Here is a 19,274-nt window from a genome sequence, read left to right as displayed (position 1 = left end):
ACCAACTGTTTTTCATAAGAATGGAGTAATAAAAGCGGCACACAGCACAAGCCGACGAGTTTCTAAATTTCAAGCCTTCACGAAACTCTCATCGTCCTCTTCTCTGTGTCTAGGGTTTGGTTACTGCAGCCTACAATTTCATGTTTCCTCCGTATTCTCTCCGAATAACTTCAGGATTCCTTTAAATTCCTTCAATTTCTATCAGATCTTGCAATTTTTTTCAGTCCTTTTTTGTATAAGATTTGGGGTTTCTTCGATTCCAATTATGTTTATAATCTCTTCCGCACCGTTTGTTGTCTCAATCATTATTGATGAAAATCTTCGCGTTTTCGGTCCCGGTTTGAATCCTTTCAGCCCCTATTGCATTGCTAATCACTCCGTTGCTTCTCGCTAAGTTTATTGCTTACTTTCCCTTCAATAGCATGTAAAATTTGCCCCTTTATCGTTCTTGATCAAACAACAAAAGATTGAATCAGGTTTCTGCAGGATTTCCCATCAAAAAGCATGTAAAAGTTTAGTACGTTTTATTTTTCTTGTTCGATCATACAACAAAATTCGAATTTGAGGGTCAGTGATTGTGGTTTCAGTGAAAATCCGGATATTTGTTTGTCTGTTTGAATTGGGTTTTGTGGTAATCGGGTCAAATAAGGAAAGGATGCTCCAAGACCAGTCAGGTTCGGTTCTGTTGAGGAGGAGCTTGTCAAGGCGTCGTTCCTGGAGGTGTGGCGCTGAGAAGGATGATCGAGGCTGGACTATGCTTCATATTGGCGCTCGAAAAGGTGATATCAAAAAGGTTAGCTTTCTATCTTGTTCTATAGCCTTTTTTAAAAGAAAATCAATTTCTGAATTGATGAGATTTGTGGGTTTAGTTGCTACATGGAGTAAATTAATTTCATTGCAAGATTGATTGTATCACATGTGTAGGATGAAGGAATTGGTTCAACTAAGAACTGAATGTCAGTAGAACTTCTTGGTTGTATTAATGCGTGAAATAGGTTAGTGACTATAACTAGTATGATTTAATTGCTTGTGAATTGACAAATTTAAACGAATATTATTGAGCCTTATAAATGAAAATAAAGGAATGTTGTTGCAGTGGAATTGAGCTCTGGTAAGGGTGGCCATTTCAATATGTTTTCTTTAATAGAAAGAAGGTACTAAGGACTGTTTTGTTTTTCTACAGACAAAATTCATAAGGCTCTTGCTCTAGTGCGATAAAGTTTTAAGTTTGTGCTTTGGTTTTCCCCTTTTCTATCGTGTCTCTCTCTGGTAACGGTGTGCTATCAATTACTCTATTCTAGAGTTGGCTGATAAAAAGTGGTCTTGAACAGGTGAAGCGACTTCTTGACAAAGGAATGGATGTGAATGTGGCTGCATGGGGCCCTAAATCAAATGGGTTAACCCCTCTCCACCTTGCTGCTGAGGGTGGTCACCTTGAGGTTATGGATGTATTACTTGAGCGTGGTGCGAACATCGATGCTAGAACGTGGGGTGCTTGTGGATGTGAGTAACTTTACCTCATAAAAGAAACTGTTTTTCAGCCCTTCATTCAGTTTTTCTAAAAACAGTCGAAGAATTATTCCTTTTTGCTGTTATCAGTACACTTATTTTGCCATGCACATGGTTATGGCTTGTATTTTTTTTCGAATCAGGGACACCTCTTCATACTGCAGCCAAAGAAAGAAAGAAGGAAGCAGTGAAATTTCTGGTAGAGAATGGGGCATTTTTGCCAGATGACATCAATGACACCAGATTTAATCCACCACTCCATTACTGTCCTGGTCTTGAATGGGCATATGACGAAATGAAGCGTCTTCACCGAGAGAATTTATCCTCAGGCGAGTCCTCATACAGCTCTGAAAGCTAAATGACCCCCCCAATTGTCATGACTTCTCGGCAGTGTGTTTGGTTTGGCTAGACTTTATAGGTCTGGTTATGTGTTATATGTTTTCTGTCTGGGCCTTCATTCTCCATTTACAACTGTGCTGTGCTTGGGATTATCTCTTATGATGGTACTATCATAATGTGGTATTAAGTACTTTGAGAACAGATGTAGCATATGTTGAAACTCCCTTCCTTTTGGTCACTTGAAGCTTTGGTTTGGAATATGTGAACAGTATCTCTATGATAGTTTTTTTTGCACTGCTCTTTTACTTACACTATTTACCTTTGGGAAATGTGTTTCGCATTGGAATCTAACATTAGACACACATATGCTTAACTCGAGGGTTGTCAACCAAGTCAACTCTCCTTGGTAATTCTAAGGGTTTGTTAATTGTTAGGCTTGTTTAGCTTTGTTTTTCATGTATTTTTTGTTTTCGTTTTTCAATGAAAAACAACACTTTGAAGACACACACATTTCAATGCCTATTTAAGTAGATAGAAGCACTTTAAAACAAAAATAAAAGGCAAACATGGTCTTTTCCTGTTCGGCCCATGATTGAGAGATTTAAGAAGCCCAAAATGTTCTTAGAGTAATTTAGACCTTTCTCTTGAGTTTGAGGACCCAGATCCATCCAACATTTCGATGGGTCAAAAAGGCCCAGGTGTGATTCTTTTGAGGCCCAAGCCCATTACTACCTGGTTTTACACTTTTACCTGCAAAAGCCTACTGAAATCGAGGTTTCCTCGTCTTTCTCTGCATCGACGACATGAAACTCTCCTTCTCTCTGCCCTCTAAGCCCTCCTCGAAATCTACCCCGAAACCTTCGCAGACCTTCAACGATGAAGACCGACAAGAAGACAATTCTACCAAACAATTCGTCACAGAATTCGACCCGTCTAAATCCCTAATTGATTCTAAGCCACACCATGTCATTCCTCCCAAGGAGAACGAATGGAAACCTTTCAAGCGCATGAAGAATCTCCGCAATTTACCCGTCATCCAATCCGACGGTTCTAGGGAGCTCCAATTCGAGACTGAATCGCTCTCCGTGGATCTCGGCGATGGCAAGGTATCATATGGTTTGAATCTCCGGCAATCAACGAAAACCGATGCGTCGGCGGATGAAGCTAGCAAAACGCACGAATCTGGTGGTAATGATGGCGGACGGCCACGGACGGTGGATAATATTTTGCTGGATAAATTGAAGGATGACTTGGAGAGGTTGCCAGAACATCTAGGGTTAGAGGAGTTTACAGACATGCCGGTGGAGGGTTTCGGTGCCGCGTTGCTTGCTGGATATGGCTGGCGTGAAGGGAGAGGGATTGGCAAGAACACCAAAGAAGACGTCAAGGTGAAGCAGATCAGTAAACGAACTAGTAAGGAAGGGGTTGGCTTTGTTGCACCTTCGCATGACAAAGAGAAGGAGACAGAGAGAGATACGAAGAAGAAAGACAAAGATAAAGGTGGGTTTAATGTGGGTAAGGATGTGAGGGTGATTGCAGGTAGAGATGTGGGCTCTAAGGGAAGGATTTTGGAGAAATTGAGTGCTGATTTGGTGGTTCTGAGGCTTTCGAGGAGTGAAGAGGAAGTAAGAGTTCGTGTTAATGACATAGCTGATTTGGGTTCTAAGGAGGAAGAGAGATGCTTGAGGAAATTGAAGGAAGAGAAGATTGAAAACAGCAATAGAGAATCATCAAAACATAGAGGAAGTGAGAAACGAGCCAGTAAACGTAGCAGGGAACATGGAAACCAAAAGAGAGGAGGAGAAGAAGTGAAAATTGAGCGTAGAGAGCGAGGAGGTTCATGGCTTACCAGCCACATTAGAGTTAGGATTATAAGCAAGGACTTGAATGGGGGAAGATTGTATTTGAAGAAAGGTGAGGTGGTAGATGTAGTTGGGCCATATATGTGTGATATAACCATGGATGAGAGCAAGGAGTTGGTTCAAGGTGTGGACCAGGAGTTTCTTGAGACTGCCCTGCCAAGGCGCGGAGGTCATGTCCTTGTTTTATCTGGGAAGCACAAGGGTGTTTATGGAAGTTTGGTGGAGAGGGATTTGGACCAGGAAACTGGTGTGGTTCGCGATGCAGATACCCATGATTTGCTAAATGTGCACCTCGAACAAATTGCAGAGTATATTGGGGATCCAAGTCTTCTTGGTTATTGATTTCCTTGTGGACACCATGGTGATGGTTACTGATGATTGCTTGCCCTGTCTTGTAATGGATAGGTATTAATATTCATTTCTTGGTTATCTGTGTTATGCTATATATCTTTATACACTATTGATGCCAATCTTTTGGTTTCCGTTGAATTTTATTTGATACTTTAAAGTGCAAGTTTCGTCTTCGTGGATTTTGGTCTGATGGATATTATGGAAATTGTTCAAGGTTTGATGTACCTTGTAGTATTTATTTATTCAATTTTTGTTTTTCTGTTTCAAAGTCTCATGGGGTGCAACTTAGATGTCACAAATTCAATTCCTGGAATAGTCTCGCTACATATTATGTGTGCAAGGTATGTGTTCATATTACCTATACCTGACCCCGGCCATTGCAAGAGCCTTGTGCGTGCTGTTTGCCTGTTTCAGTCTCTCCAAAATTGAAGCTAAATTTGTTTTTTAACTAGTGAATATTCTTGTAGCTGAATTTCTTTAACTAGTGAATATTCTTGTAGCTGAATTTTAGTATGAAACAGCCAATACATACTTGTAGCTGAATTTCTCTAAATTAACTAATCTTCCTTCTGTTTTCATGATGCATCTGCCTTTTAGAGTACCTTGTTGTTTACTGTAAAATTCCAGTATCTCTTAGTGGTTGTGAGTCTGAACTAGCCAATGTTCTCCTAGTGGGTTAGGTTAAAATACTAACTAGACAACTAGTTAATATTATGTTGACGACTCCTTTGAATCAGCTGCCGCTCTCTGTGTGTGTGTTTGTAGTAGGTTAGGTATGGAATCAACATGCCATGAAACTTGAGCCTCGTAACCTTTTTCTAGTTATACTTTTTCTTTGTTTTTTGTCCCAGGTGTACATGTTTTTTGTCCCAGGTGTACATAATTTTGCACCTTATTACACACCTAAGGCTGCCATGTGAACTTGCAAGTTAAGTGAGATTTGGATCTTAGATCATTGTGGGTCAATATCTTTAGGGTGAGTGGTTCAACTTCGACTATTATACTTCCGCTATAGGAAAAGACACGAGGTGGGATGATCCTCTCTTAGCTTGTTTCGCTAACCTATTTAATTTCAGCCCTCATGTATGGCGGAGAGCTACTTGCTAGTTGCTACATCTCAAGAGAGAGTTTTTGTGGATTATTTAATGCGTATATTAGGCATAAGAATAATACGTGAGAAAATATAGTATCTATTGGTTTCAAAGGCTTGAGGTTTACAATGTGCTTGTGGACTTCTTGACTGGCATTTTTAACTCTATGATGTTCCAATATGGAAAAATGATAGAAATTGGATCTAATGTTGCTCCTTTCGATAGAAATTGGATCTAATGTTGCTCCTTTTAATCAATTGATGATTCTGTAGTTCATTTTGACATCAGGATATGGATCTAGTTAATTCATGGGGTACTGAAGGTGCTTCTATGTTGTGTGGACAGTTATCTCCTTTGAACGCAACCAAGCACAGTTACGGAGTAAGCTCTTTTTCTTCTTCTTTTGGCATCAATCTTGGTGCTACAATGGGGTGTTCAGCCCAATGATTTAGTGTCATTGAATCCAGGTCCTTCCATGATCGTAGCCAATGTACTGCTGAAGGTAATTGCAGGTCTTTTGGTTTGCTGCAGGGGTTTGTTTCCATATAACTGTTTGTCGCTTGTTGCTCATTATATAAGAGGAGAAATGATTCCATTTTATAGCGACCGTATTGATTGAGGAACCAAGCATGCCCAGGAGCTTCATGGGTCAAGAGGGGATTTCATAGTCCGAAGGACCACTGAAACTGCACAACCACCCTTAGACTTGAGAAGCAGCTTGAATTTGCATCTGTGCAACTGATCAAAACTTTATGCAAGTCAGTTTTTTTTGCTTGTCCCTGTGCTTCTGAGTTCTCTGATAAAGTAGTAAAGGTGAAGGTGGATCTTGTTCCCTTTGATGTTGTTACCTAAATATATGGCTCTCCATTAGTGGGTTCAAACCAGAGCATGCCTAGCGCAATTAATCCAGCCACAACCATATCATTTCCCAAGTGGAAGTTCAAGGGATAATCTTGCTGTTCCAAGTCATTGACTCTTATCAAAACAGAAAAATCTAGTTTTCTATGACTAAATAAATCCATCAAAACTGAAACTTGGACAAAATCTTTTGCAGACACGAGAGAGGTCGCATTCCTGGTAAAGCAAGCTAAATGGAGACACATCAAACAAAACACAACTGTACACAAACCAAGCTGCAATATTTGAAACAATGCAGCATAAGTAGTGGATGTGGATGCAGTTTCTGTAAAACAGACAGTAAAGCTATATCACAATAGGAATTGAAAAGACCAATACGTGAAGCAGATATCCAGAGAGGCTCCAACATGTTAAAAAAGTTTTAACTAATGGGAGTGCATTCCTTGAATGATGCTCCTGTTAAGGGTTTGATATCACAGGTTTCTGGAAAGTAAGAAATGAAGCAGCTAATTGGGTTACAGTTCAAGCAAATGATGAGGATGTGCCTCCACGGAATGCTCTCTGACCTATATCCCTGTCAAAGGATGGCTGCCCCGGTCCTTTTAGTTGCTATCTTGAGTCTTTTGCATTTTGCGTCTTCCTTTTGTTGTGTTTGTTTTCTGTTCCTCTTATCTTGCGGCAAGGAAAAAGAAAATATATACATTAGTTAAGGATAGTAGCTATAGGAAAAACATGTGCACAGATCAAGGAACTATCAATGGAAAAAGAAATGCATTGTTCGAAGAGTCCAATTGGGATCAATGTAGATACAAAGTAAACATAAGAGTTCATCTTTTTCGGAAGGAAACCATAATCAGAATCATTCTACTTGAATCATGGAAACAATCCGCTCTGAAACACTAACATCTCTAAAGTAATACATAATTATATACCTATGCAATCTTAAATGGTTCTCTCATTTAATCTTCAATTGTAATGGCTCTACCTTCAATCAATTATCTTTTCTTTTCTTATCATATATTTTTCGTGTTGCAGTATACATTTTTGCCCTAGTCTTGCTAAAAAGAGGAGAAAAGTAGGGAAGCACCATTTGCATCATCATGACACATTGAAATGAAAGTGTAATCACTTGCCTGAGCAGTAGGATCAACAACATATATTCTGGGATCATGCAATCTGAAGCTTTTGTGGGATTCAAAGCAGGTTTAGAAAAATCTAATTGTCCCACAAAGTGGCCCCATTATAAAATCTACCCTACTGTAATCGCCTTAAAGCAATTGGTAATTGTACCAAAGAAGAATAGATAAACTAAAATGTTAATTGTACATCTATCAATATACTACACAGATAAAAAGGACTAACCAATTGGTTTTACATCTCGGCAATGTTGACTGCCACAACAACAGTTAAATGCTTTTATGGGATGCTCATGATCACTAAAGTCCATCCCATAGTCCTGCAATTCATTACATTTTCATCAAGTTAACAATCAGCAAGCTCAGATATCTCATATTTCCCCTTCAAAAACAGTTTTGATCAGGCATGGAAGCGTCATTGCAATAATTAGTGAAAGAAAAAAAATCGACTTCAATGTTTATCACCATAAGCAAAAAACGATATACCGTGAGGTAATGCTATATCAACTTCCTGTAAAGACTAATGATCAATGATTAACTGTTAAAAAATTCTCAAAACTTCGTTCTGAATGATGCTCAATGAGAGATTAGGCAAACTCTTTAATTTCCTAATTGAAATCACCAAGGAGGGCAGATGGGGATGGAGAAAACTAGTCCTAACAAGCAATCCAGTTTTTGGACCATCGAAAAAGAACCACAAGCGTATTCGTACGAAGTATCAGATTCCTATTAATGTGATTGTAGCTCACATTTATGAGGGCTTCCCTGTAATTTTGTGTATTGGAAGTCATCCTGCCAGCCCATGGATAAATTTATTCTTCCTTGTTTTGTAGACCTCAGATATCAATACGGTACGACAAACGATTTACCCTAGTAAAAGTAGGTACACTTTCTAATGGCATATTCACTTCAGGAAATTGATACTAAAATAAAGCAGTGTTTCATGCTTTGCTGAGGACTACAATTAAAGAATATAAAAACAAGATTCCAAATGAGTTTGATTATGGAAAAGATTAAGCCAACTTACCCATGTTAGCTCTTCCAAAGCACTCACTTCTCTTTTGGTGAAAAAGGCAAGCTGCATAAAAGGAGAAAAACAAGAGTTTCAAAGTAGTTTTTTTGACAAGGGTTATGACCAACAATCCCTCTCTACCTCCATTCGAAACAAACTGCAAGTTATGCAGAAAGAAACATAAGCAAATGAAGCTAGTAAAATCCATACATGATAATAGTGGCGATCTGGAGTCTCCACCTCAACTGGAATGTCAATCAAGTTTCCATCAAAACATCTGCAAATAAAAGAAGATAAACTACGCGAAATTAGTGGCCCATCAAGCCTGATAATCCATTCCTCAAATGCAGTGCAAAACGCAAACCATTATATTAATTTGTCTGTGAGAGAAAACGACTGGCATCAATAGAGCTTATTTCTTTTTTTATAAACTATATCAGAAAGATCACACAAATTTCAAAATAAAAAACATTAATACCAAAATTATGCTTAAAATTTTCAAAGTCAAGAGACAAAAACTGTAGATTTGTACACCTAAATCATATTTGTTAAATTGTGTGACACAGAACCCCTCAACCCCAGAACAAGCACCTTCAACTTCCCCATCTTCTTTTCCTGGCCAATATATAAATAAAAAATATGTATCCATTCCAAGGTTTGTACAAGAAAATAATTAACAAATTTGTCTTGATGCCAATGGATAAAAGTACCAATAACAGAGCCAAAAAATTAGCATACATACAAGTCAAAAAGAAAACTTTACCTATGATTAATAAACCTTGCAACGTTCCCTGTAAATGTTGCATCTAAACAGAGTGCCTCTTCATCTCTTAAAACTTTTTCCGAACCCCAGTCTGCGTCAAGTGTAACTGGATATGTATGTCTCTCATTGCCAGTGCATTTCATATTCCGATCATACAACTCCGTGTTGGTTAATATCTCTCCAACATATTCACAGACAAAAGTTCCTTTAGACAATTTTTCCAGTGTTCTAACGCCCCAGCCTTTACCTTGACGAGTCCAGAACACCTGAAGCATAAGAATATATACCATAAAGAACACCTCTGCTAAAATGACTTTCTCAAAGATTAAGTATAATATGCATGCAGGAAGCAAACGAAACGAAGGTAGATGAGGATCACCCAGTATCAGTTGCTTCAAAGTTCAAACCCATTCTTGCACCCAAATGTAATTGTTGGCAAAATTACAGCAACTAAATGGAAATATAAATCAGTAAAAGGGAATGCTAGTTCATAGAAGGCACACTCTACATATTCCCAAGGTAATCTTACCTGCAAAAACAAGGACATCTTGGCCTAGTTGTAGCCACTTCTTAGGATTTCGAACAGATTGAAGGTTCGAATCCTACCACATGCTAAAAAATAGCTAATAATTAAAATCAATATTTGTTCATAAAAAAGGTAATCTTACCTGCAATTTGCACGTAATACCTCGCTGCACTACACGATTTCCACAACACATGTCACATCCACATTTCCTCCAGCATTCTTTTATAAACTTTCTGACCAAATGACCCTTGCATGGCTCTGGTGAGCAGTCATCCTTAGACCTTGCTAACGGGCAGTCTTGACAAAAAACTGAAGGGTGTTTTTCAGGGTTCAGATTCATAGAAATACAAGCACTTAGAAATTCTTCTTTAAGTAGCCCGTGTTGAGTATAAGCAAACTCCCCACCAGTTTCACGTGCACAAGCACATGGAATTGATGATGAAAGGCAGTCTCCAGAACAGCCTGAACAGCAATCGTCATCAGCAATCCGAGCCAGTGAGATATGTACATAAGCACTCTGATAGATTATATTGTGTGGTATGTAAGAAAATTTGGGTAGATCCTCATTAGCAATTTCATTAATTAAGGAAATTTTTGCATTTTCTGCACCCTTTGTAATGTCACTGATGTAAGAGAAGCACCTCCTCTCATCATTATTAGCTGACTGAGAATGAGCATTTGCCAAATTAGAAGATCCTGAAGACCTATGTTTGCTCATATCCTTCACGTTCGACTCCATATGGTTTGTGTTGTCATTGCATCCCGAAGCACTCTCTTCACTGCGCATCAACTTCTTCTCTGATGCTGATTTCACAATACTTTTACCACTTGAAGGAGTTTCCAGGACGCCTGTAAGAAGTAAATGAATGAAGGTAAGAAATCATAAATTAACCAGAAAGCTAGTGTAAAAAGCTCTGAAATGCAAATTGAAAAGGGTGACAAAATTGTCAGCCCCATGAAACGACGATGACGACACATTTAATGAAAAGCAAACAAAATTTCCCCATAATCAAATCAATGATTAAATAATAAAATTTTTTGACGAATAATATGTTTTATTGTTTTAGTCATTATTAGGATGAGGTAGGATTAAAACCTCAAATAATAAAATTATGAACACTGAAAGAGGTATTGTTTTAATGATGAAGTTACCAAAAATGTTAAAGCTAATACCTTGATCAACAACAGAAATAGGTTTGTAAATTTGTTTTTGGTCATTGATAATCTGCTCACTTTTAGACGGCATGAACTGTTTACTGAGATGTTTACGATACACATTTTTCCTCAAGATATGAGATGGTTCACGTTCTTCAATGCTTTTTTCAGGATATGATGAGCATGATGTCCCCTTTGAAGCCAAATTTCGATCTATTTTGGTCCCGCAAGATGGGATTACTTCCTTCCACCTGCCCATAAACTGAGCATGAGGAAGTAGGATACCAGATTCGTTTCTTTCTTCCTGCAAGTCTGGTTGAGATGAATCCATAGCTCCTTGTCCGCTCATACTTTTCAATCTTTTGCCCTCTTTGGGAGCTAAAAATTTTCTTGACTTATCCATTGTTGGTGAGACCTGATCTTCCTGCACACCAGAATGTAATTTCATGGATGGTTTTTCAGAGGCATCATGCTCCAAAATGGCTTTTTCCACATCTTTCACCCCCTAATCAAGAAAGGTGACAGGATCACATTAATCGAAGTGAAAAAGAAGGGGAGTGCAGGAGAAGGGAACGTATTTGACAATTTTAAACAGAACTCTACCCACAAATTACACAGGACCTGATCATGTGAATCAGGGTCTAAAACAAGAATTTTGTACAATGCCTAACTAAGATGAATATTCCTCAACTAATGATTGTTCTATTATTCATGTTTCTATTGAACTTGATGGAATTTTTTTATTATTAATGAAAAATTTATCAAGAGCTCCATGTTGATATTGAGTTAGATTTGCAAATTCTTCATTTTCATTTTGATTGTTCGTATCCATATTCATATTTTCGATTAGACATGCTTTTAACTATACACAAAAAAGAGAGAGAAAAAACCCCTCTAGTTTAGTATATCAAAATCAATCAATATATAAAAGTAAATATCAATAGTAACACTTACTAAAAAGCATGAGTTAGAATACTAAAAAACCTAGTAGTCAATGCTTGTACCAAGAAAGCACTTGTCATTCATTCAAAGTGAATATGTGATGACATCTTGTGTGTGATTAAGCTAAGCTTCAAGTAAATGTGCTTTTAGAGAGCATTTTAGATGGAATAGAGAGAGAGTGAAAGAGTGATATGACATTGTGAGGGCGAAGAGGAAAGGACATGCGCTGAGAGAGGGTTATAGAAAAAGGGAACTATGTTCTAGGAATTTGTATTTTATTAACGTAAAAAATAACAACAAAATAATTATGTAGTATATATATATATATAAAAGAAAAAAAAATGAGGGAACCTTCCTAACTTTGTGCAGCCTCAGGCAATTGCCTTAGGTGCCTAAGGTCCCCGCCAGCCCTGAAATTACAGGCTCTTACGCACCTAGTTTAATGCAGAATCCATCTTTCAACCACCTTAAAGAACTAGCAAATGCCAATGCATGAAGAAGAAAAAAAATGCTTAGTAAGATCCATAGATACATTAGAATTCATCATTACCTTTTTCGCTTTGAGTTCAAAATATGCATCTATAAGAGCGCGATAGCCTTCTGCTTCCATAAGTTCCCAGTTCTTTTCATAAAGTTTCAGTAGCTGTTTTAGTATTGGTTTGACTTCTTCATCAGGAATATCCAGAGCCCGAGTTGCACATAAGGCATTACTAACCCTCTCGTTGATATCCATAACTGCTGCTGTCTATTTAAAGTAACTACGAGAGAAACATGCACCCTTCTATTTAGTTGCTTCTATACGTTGAAAGCTGACCTGTATTAGATGGCATATCAAGTAAATGGTTGAGTAAAGTAAGATTGTACTTCCCTTACATAGGTATGGACTATGGAGATCATTTCCATGTTGGAGAGGATTCTTTCCCAAAACTCGTTAAAAAAACGGTTGAGTGCCTAATTCAAAGCAACATGGTATATCAAGAAAGATGTAAAAAAATCCTTTAAATATGGTTTGTCGCTTTCCAAACACATCCATAATTCCATGTATAATTAGCTTTAAATGAAATCAAAAGGAAAAGTTTAGAAAACTAGCCGCACTTAGTGAAAACAAAAAAGGGACACAGTTCAAATACTCGAATTTCATGGTATCAGCCTAATGGTAGAGTTGCAGAAGTGCAACCTAGAGGTCACAAGTTCAATTTCTAGAAACAGTCTATTCACATATTAATATTATATGAAGGTAACATCTGCGTACATCATGCTTGTCCCTGACCCTACCCACTTCGGTAGCCTTGTGCACGGGAGTTGTCTTTCATGTGTCTTGTATATCCTTTCAGAATTTATCATCAAACAAACAAAATGAAAGCAACAAAAATTTGGACAAAACTTGGAAACATAATGAGAAACAAATACTCGAAGTTGAATCACAATAACAGTGATCTAGACAAAAGGCTTTAATATGACTATAAAAACAAAAACTACAGCAGAATATAGCATATTGATTATGTCCACAGAAAATGCATGAGAAAAGGAGGGATGGGGGGAGAAAACAGAAGTTGTAAGTTATGTTATGAAGTCATTACTATAAAACTATCCATCTCTTTGCCCACTATTCATAAAATTTTCTAGGTGACATTTAACAGAAATAACCCCAAAAAAGAAAAGAAGAGAAAAAAAGATCCCAGATTGCAATCTCAGAGACAAGTGGTATAAATATGAGCTAGCTGTTTGTTTTAGAGAGAGATAACTTATAAGGAAAAAAAAAAAAAACTGGGTTTTATTGGAAGATCAGGGACAAGCAATTGCACTGATAACACCAAATTACGATTTCACTTGAGAAGCTAAAACTTAAATCTCATAACAACAGCAGATTCAATTTATACAGCCCAAATATCACAACTACAAACAGTGACAACCTTAAAACACACCAAGAATTCATCACAGACGCATAATCCCAAAACCACAGCCAGCAAAAACTCCTCTCCACCTCTTCTCGAACGTACATTACTTAGTCACCAAGCAACTGACAAAAGAAAACCTAGAAAACAAAATGCAGAAAACCCAAAACCAAAACAAACCCCAAAATTTGGGTTTCACCACTTGGTCTAGTAATAGAACACCCACTCCCCCCATCACCGTGAAGTCATGGTTTCAATTCATCCTCTCCCTAAAAGCTTGCGAATTAACAATTATATTTAAAAAAAAACCAAAACTTAACAAACAGAGAATACAGATATGTACATACACTGTTCAAACACGCTTGAAATCGAAATCCTGATGCAGCAAAAAGCCCTCAAAATCACTTTGAGACAATGAGGAGTCGACAGCGACAAAGAGAAGAAGAAAAGTCTCTCTCTATCAGTCAAAGTTTCTTGCTTGTAACGTCGTCTGGCTTGAGAGTTGAGAGTGTATTTATTGTCTGGGTTCGAGGATTAAAGAAAAAAAATTAATTAAAGGACATTCACATATTTCTATGAAAACAAGACGGCTACGTGACTGCTAAACTAAATTAAAAATTAATTAAACTAAACCTGATTATTTCTTTTTAGCAAATAATTAAAGAACATTCTATTTTTTTAATTAATTAAAAATTTTCCTTTCAAAAATAATATTTAAAGACTTTCTATTTTATTTTTTTTGCTAAACAGAAGCGATTATTTGAAAATAAAAATTATTGTTTCGAAAATATATATACTTAAAATGACATAAGCATGTCCAACGCATGACTTAAAAATAGCTTGTTACTTAAAAATTAAAATAAGAGAAATTATGTATGTAAAATGGAGTACAGGATTGGACATGCTTTAAGAGCATTTTCAACGTCTCCTTATTATATTTCTTATCCTTATATTCAAAAGATCATGATCGAGAAGAATGATCCTGTAGCACCGCGGAATAGGGATAGAAATAGGGAGACGGTCGGGAATACTCTTTAAGTATGAAATAAAATATTGAAGAAAAAGCAAAAAATAATAAGGAGAATATTTTGGTCAAAATACAGATTAACATATATAATATTTCTGACTGTGGATTGACCGATTGACTAAACGATATGTGGGACCTATATATAACGATAATTATGTGGGCCCGCCAAGATTCGGGTGGTCCACTACTCCACTCACTGGGGATTAATGATAGTAAATAAATGACATTTGTCCAAGACTCCATGGCCGCCTGAAAGGGAGGTTCCGCGCTCTCCTGTTGCAATCTGAACTGCAACAAGGACCCAAGTCCCCTTCATACTGCGCAAACAATCAACTCCACCGATTCGTACCTGGCTGTGAGAAACCCATTTCCGCTATCCACCACTCCACTTTCCGTTTCTGCAAAAGCCGAATCTTTTGCCCCCAGAAACTCATCAGTCGCCGCCTTTTCTTTGCTACAAGCTTTGTGAAACAAAGCATTTTGGTCTTGGTCGTTATGGCTGGCGTCTTCCGGCGCGTAGAGGAAGTAGCGTCCTTTGAGTTGGACCCTAGCGGAGGCACACAAAGTGTTCGACATAATGTCAGGGAGGGTGTTGACGCAGCTATGGAAGAGACCTGTGATGCCGGTGACGGTGGTTTTGTAAACTTGGAGTGGGACGATTGAGAAAGGAGATATTGGAAAAGAGAAGACAGTGTCTGTGAAGGTTTAGTGTTTGTTGATATGCCCGTGAGCATATGGGTTGTGCAGTTTCTGTACACTAATGTGTTAAAATCCAAATGGGTTTTAATTACAGTTGAAACAAAGAGTGTATAGCATAATATGAGAAAGAGTGTCTCAGATTGGAGGGTAAGTTGTTTCAAGATTGAATCCATGTGGAAGTTGAAGCCGATCAAAGCTGTTTCCTTTTAACTGGTAAGTTTTGGTACTCTAGTTTCTTAATCTTTATATTCAACTTCTTAGGTTTTTGTTAAGTGCTGATGAAAAAGCATAGAGTAAAAGCGTTTTGGTCCTTTTGGATATGGTGGTTGAGTAAGTTGAGATATTTGGGGTTTATTTTCCAGCCTACCTATATCCAACTGTGGTGGGTTTAAAAAGAAAAGTTCCAAGCTTATCGCAGCCTACCTATAATTTATTCTTCTGAAAGTCTTCCAATGGTGTAAGCCCATGTTGTCCCATCTGAATCTGTTGGAGGGGAGTCAAAGACGCTAAAGATAATCACCATTCAGTCATTACATGCCCCAAATTTGCCACTCCTAATAATACAAAGTTACAAATATAGACTGCACGCATCTGCTTGCATTTCGCTCCATAAGCCTCACCTCCTAATAATCATTTCCCTCTTCTTTCCCTCCATTCCTATGTAATTGCATCCCACAAAGGGTTTCACAAAGGCAGCTTCAAACCCTTTGTGGGCAACGGCCGCACGGGTGGGGAGCAACCAGCACGTTGGTCTTCCCACAACTCCCCTCCACCACCACATTATTGATAATATCCTGCCTTAATTAGTCAATTACCATGTCTCATCGTCCATTCCAACTCTTAGAAATTAACCTCATCTCTGCCCAGGACCTGGCACCGGTTTCCAAGTCCATGCGAACGTATGCAGTGGTGTGGGTGCATCCGGAGCGGAAGCTCACAACCAGGGTCGACCAGAGCGGCTACTTCAATCCCACATGGAATGAAAAGTTTGTGTTCAGAGTCGACAATGTCTTCCTTGATGACAAGGAATCCTCTATCATGGTTGAGATCTATGCTGTGGCATGGCTCCGTGATGTTCTGATTGGCTCCGTCCGCGTCCTTATTAGTAACCTCTTTGATTCTGACCTTGGTTCCAACATGCGTTTTACTGCCCTCCAGGTTAGACGTCCCTCTGGGAGACCCCAAGGGATCATCAACATGGGTGTTGCCCTCCTCAACAGCACCATGCGTAGCATGCCTTTATTCAACGAGCTAAGCTCCTCTGCTGTGGGATTCAATGACTCGATGGATGCGAAAACTCACAATGTCAACGATCAGGACAATCACAAGCAGGTATATTGCTCTTGCTTGCTAGTATAATTAGAGGTAAAACAACAACCAAGAAAGGATTTCAATTAGTGCACTAAAACTTATTTCTTTACTCGTCTGGATTTTTTGATGTCAATGCTTAGAAGATGATGATTATGATAATGATAATACATTTTTTTTGGTTGCTGAGGGAGGTTCATCACTTCATCCTAACGGATAAAGATTTCTTGTAACTGCGCCATTGGTTCTCAAGAAATTCAAATCTGTATCTTGTGAATTAAGTATTGTCATATGTCAGTAAAGAATTCAGATTGTTTTTTTTTTCTCCTCCAAAGCACATATGACTCAGAATTGTTGAATTTCAAAGACCTTATTGGAATCTCATAATATGTCATTCCTATCCCAGCCTCTTTAATATTTTGCGACTTAGCTTATCTATTAATTCTAGATAAATCTGCATAAATAATTTTCATCATTGAGTATCCTCAACATTTTGTTCAAGCTTGTTGGTTTAACTATCATGATCATTACAATCAGGTTATTAGTCTACGCCGTGTACAAAGCGATGTCACAGATCGCACAACGGATGAACATCCAAAAAAACGTGGTAATGGTGGCTCAATCTGTTATGGAGGAAATGGTTCCATTTGCAACAGTTCTGCTATGAGCATATCAGAGATTATTACCATCCGCAAGCAGAAAGAAAAAGATGGAAGCATGGTCAACGGCTCACTTTGTAACTCTGACGTGGGGCCGTCAGCTTCAGTGGTGGCTGCAGCAATAGCGAAAGGGTTGTACAGGACTCCTCAGTCGCAGCATGGCAAGGAGAACACAATATTGAAGAATTGGACAGAGCAAGAGAGTGAAGAGGGTCTTAAAATGAAGCTGGAGCGGTGGAGGACAGAGCTGCCTCCTGTATACGACCACGACACTCAGAGGATGTTGTCAAAGAGCAGGCAGAGGCGAGAGCGGAGATCAGATTCAGGGTTGTTTTCGTGTTTTGGTAACGTTTTTGGGTGTGAAATATCGATCACTTGTGGAGGGAATAGTAAGAGGAGGGTCAATGAGGATGGCAAAGTTTGTCACCTTAGTTCTGTGGATGAAAATTACAGTCAATCCTTCATTTGAGGATGAAAAATTTCTTGTTTAGATTTTTTTTAGGTTAATTTCCTTGAAAGATTGTATCATGAAAAATGATTGATATTACAATTTGTTTTTGGTTGCCATGAATGTGTAATTTTGAGCATATACATGGCCAAGCAGGTTGGGTATATATAATTCTCTTTTTATTTGCTTTTGCTTAGCATTGTAGAGGGATTGTATTTCTTTCTTGTTCACATTGTAAGAAGTTAAGAATTTACAATGTAATAAAAGAATTTGAGATAAAAAATAAAAAAAGAAAAGAAAATTTGGAAAACACAAGATAGTTGGGCTTGCAACTAAAGCATGACCCTAATTAGGCCCATGAGAGTGGGCCTCACTGTTCAATAATTTTTATGCAACTTTAAGCCCAAAACTCTTATTTGGCCTTCAAAGTTGAAACATCGGTTCACTTGCAAGACCAATCCTAAGATCCACAAAAGTCCTTCAGATCTATTACATTTATATAAGAGCTCTAAATTGATGCAAGTAGGAATTTTAGATAATAGAAAATTCAGATTTGGGCAAAAAACCAATTGTATCAGAATGTGTTAGAGTTATGTATAATAGATAACTTCAGTATTGATTATCTACAAGTAAATAATCACTACTGCATTTTTTTTTTTTTTAGTACAAGTACAAAGACAATATACGACACACCACCAGATCAAGCCTATGAAAGTACATGTGTCAACAGGCCCCACGCAGGAGGCACAAATCAAGCCCACACATCTCCTTGTAAATATTCGGAGGAGGTGAGACTAGAACTCATGACCTCAGTCGGGGACAAGCATTTTGAACTATTAAAATAATATTATTTTTATATCTTCTCTCCTCTCTCCTGCATCCCACCCCTCTCTTAAATAATATAAAATCAATAAAGAAAGAAAAAAAATAAGATTTTAATGAAGTAGAGATTATAATAGAGATACTGATACAGTGATTGTTAAATAGAGAAGCGGTAAATTATCAAAAAATGGTGTTTGAGGAGGTAATATAGAGAATCGCTTAAGAAATACTAATGTGAGTGCTCTAACATGGAAACGAATATTGGGATCTATAAAACTGTTGATCATTGTATATAAAGACAAGCTTGCATGTATGTTTATTTATTAAATCACGGGAATATGATATGAATATAACACATCAAACTTAAGTATTAAAATTAGAGAATAATTCATCCCCAAATAACTCGGTCATCCTGAATAAGTAATTCAAGTTTTTAGATGAATTTTTATATGGAAAAAAAAATTATTTAATAGATAATTTATTTAATAGATTTGCAAGTTGCAAGAATATGCTATTTTTTATGAGCATCTTAGTTAGCAGAGAATTGGAGAGATTATTGATTGTTTGATTACAACCACCCAAATGAGCTTTACTATATATATTTTTTTATTTTTCTTTCTGAATATTATCCAAGAAAAATCAACATCTTTGATCTTTCACAAAAATAAATAAATAAATTAGACAAATCTTTTAATACAATTGGGTGAGGAACCTAATCATTTCACTAATTTAATCAATAATCACATTAAAGTGTTAACAATGAAACCAGTAATAAGACGCACACTAATACGCTTATTTCATTAGCTAAATCCTTTTTAATCATTACATCATTAACATTTCTTTAGTATTACGTCTAGGGTATATTCACAATG

At 37.5% G+C, this 19,274-nt stretch overlaps 4 protein-coding genes across 17 annotated transcripts; 3 read left to right on the top strand and 1 right to left on the bottom strand.

The window, feature by feature from the left end:
* The first annotated feature begins 53 nt into the window (after positions 1-53).
* LOC119992565 (phytochrome-interacting ankyrin-repeat protein 2-like) lies at positions 54-2,147 on the top strand. The gene is made up of 3 exons (XM_038839334.1): positions 54-793; positions 1,332-1,503; positions 1,653-2,147. Exons 1-3 carry the CDS (start codon positions 656-658, stop codon positions 1,865-1,867), a joined length of 525 nt encoding a protein of 174 aa, XP_038695262.1. The 5' UTR covers positions 54-655; the 3' UTR covers positions 1,868-2,147.
* A 471-nt stretch (positions 2,148-2,618) lies between these two features.
* LOC119992563 (protein MOS2-like) lies at positions 2,619-5,925 on the top strand. Of its 12 annotated transcripts, none has more exons than XM_038839330.1 (4): positions 2,619-4,115; positions 4,331-4,402; positions 5,441-5,533; positions 5,684-5,925. In XM_038839330.1, exon 1 carries the CDS (start codon positions 2,652-2,654, stop codon positions 4,050-4,052), a length of 1,401 nt encoding a protein of 466 aa, XP_038695258.1. In that variant the 5' UTR covers positions 2,619-2,651; the 3' UTR covers positions 4,053-4,115; positions 4,331-4,402; positions 5,441-5,533; positions 5,684-5,925. The 12 variants fall into 12 exon arrangements, with proteins under 12 accessions (XP_038695258.1, XP_038695256.1, XP_038695261.1 ...); XM_038839328.1 differs by having other exon boundaries at positions 5,620-5,925; XM_038839333.1 differs by lacking the exon at positions 4,331-4,402 and having other exon boundaries at positions 5,498-5,533.
* Positions 5,926-6,144: 219 nt separating this feature from the next.
* Positions 6,145-13,949, bottom strand: LOC119992562 (histone-lysine N-methyltransferase SUVR4-like). Of its 2 annotated transcripts, none has more exons than XM_038839320.1 (9): positions 13,787-13,949; positions 12,095-12,358; positions 10,621-11,107; positions 9,590-10,296; positions 8,922-9,187; positions 8,369-8,435; positions 8,174-8,224; positions 7,373-7,466; positions 6,145-6,677 (listed from the first exon to the last, which is right to left on the bottom strand). In XM_038839320.1, the coding sequence occupies exons 2-9, from the start codon at positions 12,275-12,277 to the stop codon at positions 6,613-6,615; spliced, it is 1,920 nt and encodes a 639-aa protein (XP_038695248.1). In that variant the 5' UTR covers positions 12,278-12,358; positions 13,787-13,949; the 3' UTR covers positions 6,145-6,612. The 2 variants fall into 2 exon arrangements, with proteins under 2 accessions (XP_038695248.1, XP_038695247.1); XM_038839319.1 differs by having other exon boundaries at positions 6,146-6,682.
* A 1,291-nt stretch (positions 13,950-15,240) lies between these two features.
* LOC119992969 lies at positions 15,241-17,774 on the top strand. 2 transcript variants are annotated; one of them, XM_038839822.1, is made up of 3 exons: positions 15,241-15,378; positions 16,033-16,497; positions 17,011-17,773. In XM_038839822.1, exons 2-3 carry the CDS (start codon positions 16,057-16,059, stop codon positions 17,599-17,601), a joined length of 1,032 nt encoding a protein of 343 aa, XP_038695750.1. In that variant the 5' UTR covers positions 15,241-15,378; positions 16,033-16,056; the 3' UTR covers positions 17,602-17,773. The 2 variants fall into 2 exon arrangements, with proteins under 2 accessions (XP_038695750.1, XP_038695749.1); XM_038839821.1 differs by lacking the exon at positions 15,241-15,378 and having other exon boundaries at positions 15,398-16,497; positions 17,011-17,774.
* The last annotated feature ends 1,500 nt before the right edge of the window (positions 17,775-19,274 follow it).

Source organism: Tripterygium wilfordii, chromosome 23 (genome assembly GCF_013401445.1).
Source record: "Tripterygium wilfordii isolate XIE 37 chromosome 23, ASM1340144v1, whole genome shotgun sequence".
In the NCBI taxonomy this organism is placed as follows: Eukaryota; Viridiplantae; Streptophyta; class Magnoliopsida; order Celastrales; family Celastraceae; genus Tripterygium; species Tripterygium wilfordii.
The sequence above is the reverse complement of the archived record's forward strand: the minus strand, read 5'-3'. Positions and strand labels throughout refer to the sequence as shown.